Source organism: Eleutherodactylus coqui, chromosome 1 (genome assembly GCF_035609145.1).
Source record: "Eleutherodactylus coqui strain aEleCoq1 chromosome 1, aEleCoq1.hap1, whole genome shotgun sequence".
In the NCBI taxonomy this organism is placed as follows: domain Eukaryota; kingdom Metazoa; phylum Chordata; class Amphibia; order Anura; family Eleutherodactylidae; genus Eleutherodactylus; species Eleutherodactylus coqui.
The window spans coordinates 100,969,448-100,982,403 of NC_089837.1; the positions used below are offsets into that span (position 1 = coordinate 100,969,448).

Genomic DNA, 12,956 nt, shown 5'->3' on the forward strand with positions numbered 1-12,956 from the left:
AGAGTCATCTAGCATTTAATAACTATTCAGTCAGTGTGATAAATGTCTTTTGTGGGGAAAATCCTTGACATTGGCACTGCCAGTCTGCCCACCTCCTTTAAATACCCATAGTTGCTTGCCACATATTCAATGGTACCGCGACCAACAGCAAATGGCTGTTCTGAAAATCCACCCACTCCTCGAGACTCCACCTACCAGGAGCCCAAAGTAAGGCAGACAAAGTATAAGACTTAGGGCTTTTACCCACTAGCATCTTTTTTAATGCTGCGATATCGCTGCGTTTTTTTCAAAGGGACTTTCTAATGTTAAAATCGCATCGCACAAAAATCGCAAAAGCACAAACTTGCGGTTTTTGTGCGATACGATTTTAACATAACAATGTCCCATTGAAAAAAATGCAGCGATATCACAGCGTTAAAAAATACGTTAGTGGGTAAAAGCCCTAAGTCCTTATTCAGACAAGCGTGTCCAGTTGCCGCGCATGAAAAAAACCCTAATTTTATCGCATGTGTCCATGTGACATCCATATATATTGCGTGTTTCCATTTATTATGTCTATGTGTGATCAGAGGGCCATCCTTTTTTCTCATATGAAAAAAAACTCAGGGTGTCCCAATTTTTTTCTGGAATTGCTTGATCAGCAATGATCAGTGAAAAGCAGAGTGCAAACGGATGTGCTCCATTTTGTTTGTGCAACCACTGACTTGAATTCCATTCTGTAAAAATGGACCTGAAAAGGACATGCTGTGATTTTACTTTACACGGAACATCGGTCAATGTAAAAAAAAAATCGGTATTAGTGTATCTTGGCGCCACCGGAAGTAGTGGTGGAGTCGAGATACAGTGTGTTTGACAGGTGGTTGACGCTCCCTGTTCCTGATTGGCTCACTGGCAGTCTCCCTGTGTACACCCTCACAGGTCCTGTTGGACGTCGGCGGCCTCCCTGCAGCAGTGGAACTGATGGCCTGCGCTCCCTCCGGTCACTCGGCGTGGCGGTACATGGTGGCCCCTGACCGTCGGCATTTATCTACAATTGTAGCGCTCCCTCAGTTGAGTGTGGCTGACGGGTGCGTCAAGGCCCCTGACATCCGCCGGTCACCATGTATCTGCGCTGCCCATACAGGAAGGGCAGAGCTGCCTTTTGGCAGTGGTTAGCACTGCTGTGAGACAGCTGTGCGCTGGCCGTTCACGAAGGTGACAGCCGCAGGACTTCAGTGAAGACCCGTGTTCAGCAGGGCCAGGAGAGCAGTGTCATCAGCGGAGCTGCTTGGCTGCAGCGGCGCGGGGGGAAAGGGCAACACTGGGTAGAGGTGGTGAGCGATGCCGGGAGCACAGTGTCAGGAGCGGAGCTTCTTTCCCGCAGCGCCGTGGGGGTAAGGGTAAGACTGGGCAGCGGTGGTGGGCGGGGCCGGGAGTGCTGTGTCAGGAGCGGAGCTGCTTAGCCGCAGAGGCGCGCGGGAAGAGGGCAACACTGGGCAGCGGTGGTGAGCATGGTCGGGAGCACTGTGTCAGCAGCGGAGCTTGTTGGACGCTGCTGCAAAGAACTTCGGGACTTTAACCAATAGGAAGCTAGGGGTGTGACAGGGGTGTTTCCCTGTCAAAACCCTAGCTGGTGGTGGCGTCAAGATACACTAATACCAAAAAATTCACCTTATTGACTTTAATGCATCAGTGTGTAGTCAGTTATACACATGGACCAAAAATATGCCCATGAGAGTAAGCCCTTAGTAAAATCTGGGGTGACATAAACACTACAATTCCCCCCTCCCCACCAAATTAATACTAAGTCCAAAAACCCACAGCCCTCACTGCCATGACAATAACACGAACACTAATCATGCATACTCAAAAGAAAAAGCAACACCCCCAGTTCTTTGAAGAACAGAGAATAACTACCCCTGCCTACCGCAAACAATACTGAAGAGGGCGGGTGGGACAAAGTTATTGGGCTGTCACGAAATGGTCATGCAACACTGAGGAGGCCTACAACACACCTTGCTCAGGACTGTCCCAACCCCTGACATCTCCCTACTCTAACCCACTTGCCTACCGGCCAGGGGCGTAGGCACAGGGGGTGCAGCAACACCTGGGCCCAGGAGCCTTAGTGGGGCCCATTGGGTTTCTCTTCCCCATATTGCAAACCAATACTATCAATGAATCTTTACAGTTAGGCCTCATGTCCACGGGCAAAAGAAGAATTAAAATCCGCAGCGGATTTTAACTCTTCTCCTACCCACGAATCCGCATCCCATAGGGATGCATTGGCCACCCGCGGGTAGATAAATACCCGCGGATGGTCGATAAAAGTGATTTAAAAAAAATGGAGCTTAAAAAAAACGGACCATGCTCCATTTTCGTGCGGGTCTCCCGCGGGGACGGCTCCCGCGGGCTTCTATTGAAGCCTATGGAAGCCGTCCGGATCCGCGAGAGACAAAAATCGGAATTTACTCACCCGCTCCGGTTCTTCCCTTCGCCGCGGCGCCATCTTCTCTCCATCGCGGCCGGATCTTTTTTCTTCCGGCCGGCGCATGCGCGGGGCACGTCACCAACGTCATCCTACGCATCCGCCGGGCCGAAGAAAGAAGATCCGGCCGCGACGCAGAGAAGATGACGCTGCGGCGAAGAAAGGATCCGGAGCGTGTGAGAGGTAAGTTTATTCTTATTTATTCTTCTTTTTAGCGCTCATGTCCACGGGGCAGGAGGGACCCGCTACGGATTCTCCATGGAGAATCCGAAGCGGGTCTGATTTTCCCGTGGACATGAGACCTTAGGGGCCCAGTTCCAGATTTTGCACTGGGGCCCAGCAGTTTCAAGTTACGTACGCCTCTGCTCCAGACCATGTCATGCCGGTGTACCGATATGCTTTTAACCCTAGTTCAGCCTGTTCTTGACTATATGGGGTGTAATGACACTGCAAAAAATGCATTTTAGCCTTATGGAGTATCTCAACTGTGAAAGAGAAATATTATATTGCATTCTGCTCATACATCTGTCTCTACCAGAATCCATCATTTCAGGATGATATTGTAATCCGAGGATTATAACTGTCAGACTATATAACAAGAAAATGATTTATTTCTGTAAGAAGTGACATCATATGACACGGTGTATCCGCAACTTCCAAAGGATCGTAGATATTTCAGGGCTAAGAGCCAGCACACCATATAGGAGTGGTAAATCCAAACATCTGTAGCCTCCGTTTGGCAATGAGTGTAAAGGATCTTCTGCCGGAATCCTTTAAGTGCTCATGGGGGAGATAGCGCTGCCAGCCGTCATTAATCGTAATACCGCTCATCAGCGTTTATTTAATCATTCATGTCTAAATTCTATTCGTGGCTTGTTAAAACATCTGATCTGTAATTCGGATGTAGTATATTTTGAAGATATTTCTTTCAAGGTCAGCAGATGGAGAATGTGTCTGAGAAGCCAATATAGAACAGTGTCTTACCTCATCCATTTAGAGGGCAAACCCATAAATGCGGACGTTGTGGCCAGCTTCACTTGGATAAAACTCCATTTTGGCTGGCTATTCGGTCTTCTTATTTGTTTTTGGAAGGGAAATTTAGAGATGGACTTGGAGCCAGTGGTCCAATTAGTGGGCAGGTCCACTGTGGTCAGGCTTGTGGGATGTTGGAGGTCATGTTGCCAACAAAGACAGTTCTCAGAATTTCTTTAGAGTGTTTATAAATTCGTGAAATCTATGTCTGTATTCATAATGCTGAAGCTTGACATTTTAAAGGGTTTTTCTTTTTCTGACGACAACCCCTGTCCATATGCTTTTTTAAAGTATATGGGGATCATAGAGGTTAATCTCAGCTACTACAAATTCATTTGCTGGCCATGCCACCCCCCAAAAAATAGACTGTTGGGGGAGCAAGAGACATAGTAATCAGATGATCATCGTGGCTCTTACGTTCTAAAAGCAATTTGCTCTGATGAGACAAGCCCTTTTAAGGGGTTGTCCCAACAATAGAAGATATCCCCTTTATACAAAATAGCGGTAACTAGCTGATTGGGAGGTTCAATCACTGGGATCCCCAAGGATCATGAAAATGGGCGTCCCAGTGGTCCAAGAATGAATGGAATGTTGGTCACCCATGCCCACCACATTCATTCAGTTCAAATGCTCAGCTATCACCCATTGAAATAAATAGAGCAGTAGTGCACATACTTGACCGCCATTCCATTTATTTTGGGAGCTTAAAGACCCCTGTTTTCATGATCATGGTGGTCTCAGCCGTTGGACCTCGCCCAATCAACCAGTTATCAGCTAGATAACTTCTTTTGGCGTGACAGACCCTTTAAGTTCCATTTCCTTCTGCATTTTCAATTCTAATGTGTATTTGATGTCAGATTGGAGGAGGACACAGTTTGACATGTTCCAGGAAACGGTGTTGAATCCAGACGGATATACACACACAATATAATAAAGTGGATAACACGATATGTATATAACAAAACCAAAAAGGGGAAAAGGTCGAGAAACCTGACCCTAACTACTGATGCAAGTAAACCCTGCCGAGACAACAAATCCATCCACATGCTAGCAAAGAAGTGATCATGTCAGTGTCCAGCGGCGAAATGACACTGAGCATGCTGGGGTGTGGATCACGTGGGCTGGGACATTACCCTGGTCCCGATCCAACACGGCTGATGATCTGTCACAACTATGTATCCAGTGGGCCTAAAAAAACTCAGATCGTTTCTATTCTCTGGCATTTGGAAGTAATAACTATTAGGATGGCCGTACACATTAGATAGCTGTCTCCCGAATGCTAAAGAAAGGGAAAAAGCCCCAAGAACAAAAGGATCAGGCAGTTGAAATCCAACTCCCCAGACATCTTGTGTCTCAGAGGAGAGTTGGGAGTCCTCATACATATTAGACAGTCAACCAGACCCACAGAAATCGGTCAGTTTGGTGTATTATTCGCCATTAATAATTACATGGTTTCTTAAACTCTGGTGGCTCCTAAATGACAGTGACTGGTCCAAGAGATATCTGTCCTATGATTCTTTCTTTATAATGAGCAGCTAAAATATCATTTGACTTACATTGAGACCTAAGAATATGTATAATTTGACAGCTTTACATTTAATAACTCTTACTTATGGCTTTCTCTTTCAGAGACATTCACTTATTTGATTGACGTGGCCACAAACAACACACTTTCTTTGTTTGACGGCAAGTACCGCTCAATGTCTCATGATGTACACGAGTCGGTAAAGGAGTTATTTACTGACCTGTCACTTAATATTATGGGAGCAGACATGCCCTTGGAAGACGCATTCTCTCGATTTTGGGACGCTCTTTTCCCCTCAGTCTACAACCACCTCATTAACCCAGGAGTGGTGTCCTTGTCAGGGGAGTACTTGGACTGTCTACGTTTGACAAGGCAGGATATTAACCCATTTGGCAACTATTCCAATGACATGCTTGCACATTTTTCCAAATCTTTGTGGGCCAGCCGAATGATGAAGCAAGCATTAAGTATGGCCGAACAAGTTATCAACAGCACTGAGTATGCAGGCATGACCCGGGAGTGCACACGTGCATTGGTGAGAATGCAGTATTGTCCTCACTGCCAAGGATTGACTCTTATCCGACCTTGTGTTGGCTACTGTCTCAATGTTATGCGAGGATGTTTGGCCAGCCTAGCAAGTCTGGATGGTCCCTGGAGAGACTTCATTAATTTGCTGGAGCACCTGGCTGATCAAATGTCTGGATCACATGATCTGGAGCAATCTCTTTTAGGCATTCGGGATGTGGTTAACCAGTCGATTCATTACGCTGAGTCACAAGGCCCCTACCTCTCCAGGATGGTAAGTCCGGGCACTGTAATGTATTTTTCCTATTGATATGATTTACCTTCTATATAATTTGTATCACCTTTATAAATATTGATAATGTTATATAGCAGATTGTGTCATATTTCAGGGGCATACAAATAGCAAAAAGTTAAAATGTCACAAATCAATATGTTCACATCCTTCTAGATAGATCTTATGCACATGGCCATCATAGGTGAACAGCCCTTACTGCACTTCTGTATGCCTTAGATTTCATACAGAGTCCTATGGAATTTATTTTCTGTCAATCCTGTATGAATCCAGGAGCAAATATATTGTGACATGATCCATTAGACGTCATCTTCATACATCAGCATATGGTGGTCACTGCGGCGCTGTACAATAGCTCTGACTTGTGCATGAGACCAGACATGTTTTTGTTTCAGTTAATGACTGTTTCAACCTACATATGAAAATGATCATCATTATCATCATCTGTTTAGTCAAATTGGTTAATCATATACCTGACTATAATTCTACAAAATCCTTGACTTTGTGCAAGTGTACCTAGAAGAATTGGTACCCTTGAAGGCAAAGGATAGTCACGCCAAATATTCTTTTTTTATTCCCTTTGCATTTTGTTAATTGACTATTAAAGGGCCACTCAGGCTGAAAAACATTTTTTCCATTCCTACACCCCTTGCCTGTCACACTCTGGACATCTGCTGTGTATATTGCTTTTACTTCCATGCAGTGCAGGCGCTTTTCTGATGCTTATCTGGCACCATCTTAATGTTACTTTCATTTTACATCAATCCCATGATACATCAGCGCAGCATTACATGATCAGCTATAGCCAGCAGGATCTCTGCAATACTACCATTTCCTTCTGTATTCTATATTCGCCTAAATAAACTACAGACCATAAGTATACAATCAGAAGGATGAGCTGTGATCTCCTCTATTATAATGGTGTGACAGGAGCTGTGGGATCAGTATCAGTAACTTTGATAGGAGTGTCTGTGTCCCCCTCTAAGCAGTTTCTCTGGTAGGGTCCAAGTAGAATGAGAAACTGACTAGAAACTGAACACATAAACCTTATGTACACGGGCAAATTTTTGCTGCGGAATCCAGAGCAGGCGTTCGCCTCCGGGTTTGGCAGCAATAACCTTCCATAGCATGCTGTGAAAAAATGATTCTTAATGCACACAAGCGGGAAAATCGTATCATGCTCCATTTTCCTGTGGTTCCCGCACAGACGGCTTCCATTGAAGTCAATGGAAGCCCTCCGACCGTAGCCCATCTGCAATTGACATTGTGGACAGGCCACAGATTCCACTGGAAAAGCAGGAGTTTAGAAAAAAAATCTGTACTGTGCATGTTCGAGGGCGAGCCGTGCGGACCATCCACAGTACAGAGAAGCCGGAAGAAGGCAGGTCTGAGTGGAAGTTGGTGAAGAAGACGACAGGTTCGAGGGGCACCCGCCACAGTCATGACCAGATTCCATGCAGGATTCTGCAGGCGGAATTCTGACCTGCCATGTGTATTAGGCCTGAATCTGAAGCTGGTCAGAATTGAGATCACACAACCACCTAAGATGAAAGAGGTCGGGAGTTTCAGATAGATATGAATACCTATCCAAGATAACAGTAGCTGACTTATATATACTGGGGACATAGCTACATAATGACTGAAAAAAAATCACAGAAGTGACACTTCTGTGAATTTTTTTTCAGGTGCGTTCGAAAATAGAAGTAGCCCTTTAACACTTCTATTTTTGAACAGGTTCTTACTTTGCAACATTGTTTCCACACAGGCCTACCTAAAATTTTGCACAGCACTGTATACAGAACTATTTTATATAGTTGTAGCTACTGCATTCTGAGGTTTAAATGCAAAACTTCTGGTCAGACTGTTCCAATAAGGGCCAAACCTCTGACTACTTTATATATGACTCATGTTTAAATGATAAACTCGCTGTATTAAAACGGTAACATCAGGCTTTCCATCCCCGTTATGTAAAAACATTCAAGCTATTTAAATAGAACATAAAATATATTTATTGGAATACAGTTTGAGAACACAAAACTTTAAGAAATTGTAAATACTCAAAATGAGTTTTTTTATACATTTCTACCGACTCCGATTCCACCAAAATGGGACTCTGACTCCAACTCCATGACTCCACAGGCGTGGTTCCAGTGTGTGAATATATTGAATTTAGCTATCATTACAAAAGTAGATAAGTGCAGCCAGAAGTGTTGTGTGTAACCTAAATATTTTCCTTCCCCCTATTTTGGGTTTGTAAATGCACGGAGCTGACTGATCCGATGTCTCTGCCCTACTGCTTCATCTCCCTAGAACTACATTTACTGAAAAAGCCAAAAATGCAATACCTGATAGGCTGCAAAGCAGGCACAATCGCTGCAGAGCAGGCACAGTCGCCACAGGCACAATCGCTATAAGGAAGGCACAAGCGCCACAGGCACAAGCGCCGCAGGGCAGGCGCAATCGCCATAAACCCTAATAGAATGCAGTTAGCCAGACTATGATATTGAGGAGCTACTTGTTCAATGCATACTAATGTGCAGTCACCCACTCAACCCAGCCCACGTTGGGGAGGAGCGACTGCAAACAAACATAGCCTGCACATGTGAACGATACCAAAGAGGCCAGCCAAAGATGGATGTGGCCCACCATACAGGATATCAACTCTCACTGATATACCAGTGGGCTGCCCCGTATCTCCAAAGTGGGCCACACTGGCTGACATCTTGGGCTCCCTAGAAGTATGTTCACATCAGAGTTCTAAGACTCCGTTACCAAATTCTGTGATAATCCAGCTAAAATAGCACAGCATGCTGCATTATTTCACCGGAGAAAACGTCAGACAGCATGACAGGAACGAGACGGACCCCATTGTAATCAGTGGGGTCTGTTCAGCACTGTTTGTTCCCATCATAAGTTGGATCCATTTGACCAAGAAATTCAGTTTACTTGCTGCCATAGTGGTGAGACTTTCATTGATCTGACTTTTATCACCTATCCTATGGATAGGTGTTTAAAGTTTGTTTTGGTACAAGCCTTTTAATGGTCTATCCCAAAGATGGGCCATCAATCCAAGACAACCTCAATAAGAAATTCTACTTACTTTGTAAAACACTTCTGGACTTGGATTGGCCTGCCGTCAGCTTTATAATCGGGCAGAATTTTTCGATCACTTTCCTAATTTTCCTAAACCCCAAATTTAAAACAGTTTGTAACAAGGAGAGTATTTTTAAAAAAGTCACCCAAACACAACATCAACATAATTCCTTTTTTAGTCTAGATCCACTGCTTATAGTTTTACTATATATCGAAGTTGGAATGGTATTCACCATTGCTTTGCACTTTGTTTGTGGCTGTCTAGAAGACTTTTGAAAGTCAGCTCAACATTTCTTGAAAGACTTTCCATGTTCTTGACATTCTCTTTCATTAGTGATTTTTATCTTGAGTATGTTAACAAGCTTACCAATCCCATTTTGTCATAAATTGCTTGGCTGTTTCGGAAACAAGGGCACAAAGGGTACAATAATATTTGCCTTTATGAAAAGTCTTCATTCTTTGCATAGAAATGTCTCTATGACACTCGTCACACTCTGTCTGCTAGAACAAATACATCTCCTATAGTCCATTGAAGAGTCAAGCTGACCTCAGCAACTGTGAAAGTTTCTCTGAAGGCTGAGCTAGCCTGTTGGTGCCAATACTTCACTCATTTCCCAAACCTTGAAACATATGCTGGTTTCAATGCTGAATTGCTTTATTATTCTGCTTGCTAAGATTGTTGGCGTCTGAGGGGGATGCTGGACACCCTCACCCCTGAAGTTGCCGATATAGGCACTTATCTGTATTTACTAAGTGAGATGGAACTTTAGTAATACTGTAGCACAGTCTGTTCTTCTTAGACCCTGTCCTGGACTTGGGTTAGTACATTATTATGTCAGCTTTGGTCTACAGCAGATACATGTCTCCGAGACTGATAACTTTATCAGCAGGATGGTAGACTCGGTGAACAGTCAAGCGCTCAATGAATAGGTGATGTAGTATTGTAGATGCTTATGATGCATATATGTCTTCTGTACAAGTTTTTTCTTACATTTTGCTGAACCACACACAAATAGTTGGGAGCATTTACACGGTCGAAATATCGTTTGTCAACTAGTTAGAAGGCATGAGATCCTTTGGCGGATGGGCATTAGAAATTTCGACCCCTCTCCTGTGCATTCTTATTGGTTGCCAATAAATACATGCAAGTAGTCTTTGAGTGAACAGCGCTGTCATCTCTCTGTGGTTCAACCGGACGGTCGGTCATGCAGCCTCTTGTTCTTCTCACCTGCAAGGCCTTCAGTTTTAGCCTTGGTTTATCTGTTATCGAAGACCAGCAGGGATTGTTCAGTTGGGGATCGCTCACACATATTTGTATTTTTTGGGAACCAATGAGCATGAAGTAGGAGGGCAAAATATTGTAGAAAAAAGGTGAATATTCAGTGGGAGTCACACGCCAAACAAGCACCCACCTTCCTGCAAAGTTGTTGGCTAGTTGTCGAAAGGCAAATATTACCTGTTTACACCAGGCGATGATTAATCTACCAGCAACTATGTTTAGGTGAGCTGAAATGGAGTGACTAGTGAAAGAATTCTCACCCATCACTAGACTGGAGGCCATTTTTACATGGAACAAATTTAACCCCTTAACGCTACAGTTACGTCCTGCAGGTTAGAGGTGTGTATGGAGAGTAATCGCGGGTCGATCCCGTTCCATACAATGCAGGTGCTGGCTTTCTTACAACCGACACCCAGCCACAACAGCTCCGATATGCTGTGCCGCTTAACTGAGGTGTTAACCCTTTAAATGCTGTTGTCAATTGTGACAACAGCATTTAAATGCACTGAGCGTTGTTCGGGGGTCTTGCATTGTCCCTCGCGATAAGATCATGGGTTGTCATTTAATTCCCATTGCAGCGGGTGGCCATCTGAAAGGCCCCAGGGTTGCCATTACAAATTGCCTATCAAGCCATGCCAGTGGCGTGGCTTGATGGATTGCCTGTCAGATTGCGGTATAATGTAATGCGATGGCATTACATCATAGTGCAAAAGTGATCAAAGCATCGCAAGGTTTAAAAAAAAAAAAAAAAATGTAAAAATTAGTTAAAAAAAGTTTTATTATAAAAAAAATAAATAGTAATACAAGTTAAAAAAAAACCTTTATGCCATATTTATAATAAAAGAATCTAAATAATAAAACAAAATATGTATTTGGTATAGCTGCGTCCATAAAAGTCTGATCTATCAAAGTAATGCATTATTTACCTCGCAATATGAATGTCAGAAAAAATAAAATAAAGAACACCACAAATGCGCTTCTTTTTGGTCACCCTGTCTCCAAGAAAAAATGCAATAAAAAGCCATCAAAAATGCCATATTCACTCCAAAATGGTACCAATAAAAACTGCTGGACATCCTGCAAAAACTGAGCTGTTGGATAACTATGTCGACGGAAAAATAAAAAACTGTGTGAAAAATAGCTGTGAGAAGATGGCAACAGAAAATAATTTTAAAGAATTACCATATATACTCGAGTATAAGCCTAGTTTTTCAGCACATTTTTTAATGCTGAAAAAGCCCCCTCGGCTTATACTCGAGTGAGGTAAAAAAGAAAAAAAAACAACAAAAACCCTGCAATACTCACCTCCCAGCCTCTGTGTCCCCGGCGCAATGGTCTCCCCGGCGGTGCAGCAAACTGCTTGAAAATTCTCCCCGCTGTCATCTCTCTGCTTGGCTTTTAATTCCCCCAACGTCAGTGCTGTGCAGGTAAGCACTGTGATTGGATCGAGCGCCAACCAATCACAGCCGGCGCTCAATTATTCACAGCCAGTGGATGACATCACTGAAGGGCTGTGATTGGTTTATTGAGCGCTGGCTGTGATTGCCTGCCACTTGATCCAATCACAGTGCTCACTTACACAGAGCTGATGGCGAGGGAATTCGGAGCCGAGCAGAAAGATGACAGTGGGGAGAATTCTCAAGCAGTTTGCCGCACCGCCGGGGAGATCATCGTGACGGGGACACAGACGCCGGCTGGGAGGGGAGTATTGCATTTTTTCTTTACCTAGTATATACTCGAGTATAGTGAGGCTTATACTTGAGTCAATAAGTTTTACCAGTTTTTTGTGGTAAAACCTATTGACTCGGCTTATACTCGGGTCAGCTAATATTCAAGTATATATGGTAAATTTCTTTGGAAAATAATAAAAGTAGTACAGCAAAAATAAAAACCATATACATTTGTTATCGTAGCAATCGTACTACTAAGTTATCAGGTCATTTTTGTTGCAGTGTGTACGCAGTAGAAACAAGACACACCTAAAGATGGTGGAATGTCGTTTTTTTCCCATTTCACTCCACTTAGAATGTTTTAGGAGTTTTTCCAATACTTTATATGGTACATTATATAGTACCATTGAAAAATACAATTCATCCCGCAAAAAATAAGCCATTAGACAGCGGCGGTGATAGATAAATAAAAGAGTTATGATTTTTTTTTAAACTGGGGAAGGAAAAAACAAAAATGGGAAAAAAGGGTCGTGTCCTTATGGGGTTGATAAACCATGTGTGAAGACTTAATTGCGCACATGCTCATAAAGTGTTCATTTCAGAACGCTGTTTCAGAGAAGCCCACTTTACGTCACAGGATGTCGGAAGAATGTAGAATTTCAATGTGCTTACAGACTTGAAAAAGACTCTCTCACTCCATGTCCTAGCGCCAATCCTCCAGGCAGTGATGTCACATCCATTAACATATAATGAAGATAGAAGTCTTTTCTTACAGCCTACAAAGCAAATTGGTTTTCTGAAGTCCATGCCAATCTTGGAATACCTCTTTAATATACCCATCCATATACCGACAGCAAAGACAGAGCTTGAAAATAATTGGAAACCAAAGCTGAAAGGACCACAATTCTATTGCAATTGTACCAAAAAATTGGAGTATTAGATGTGCACCAGTGTCAGAAACGCTATCTTTTCTCCTTAGGGAGAGCAACCATATACTATAAACTAAGTGAGGAGACTCAAATGGCCATGCACGCTCCTCTGGGTAATATGCAAATAAGGGAGATGAAATAAATCCT

The 12,956-nt window shown here is 43.4% G+C and overlaps 1 protein-coding gene across 2 annotated transcripts in view; it reads left to right on the forward strand.

Annotated features, from left to right (window-relative positions):
- Positions 1–12,956, forward strand: part of LOC136623923 (glypican-5-like) — a 256,681-nt gene that overhangs the window by 54,953 nt on the left and 188,772 nt on the right. For both annotated transcript variants that reach the window (XM_066598219.1, XM_066598220.1), the window contains exon 3: positions 5,126–5,820. In XM_066598219.1, coding sequence (XP_066454316.1) covers positions 5,126–5,820 — 695 coding nt within the window. The remainder of the gene's footprint in view (positions 1–5,125; positions 5,821–12,956) is intronic.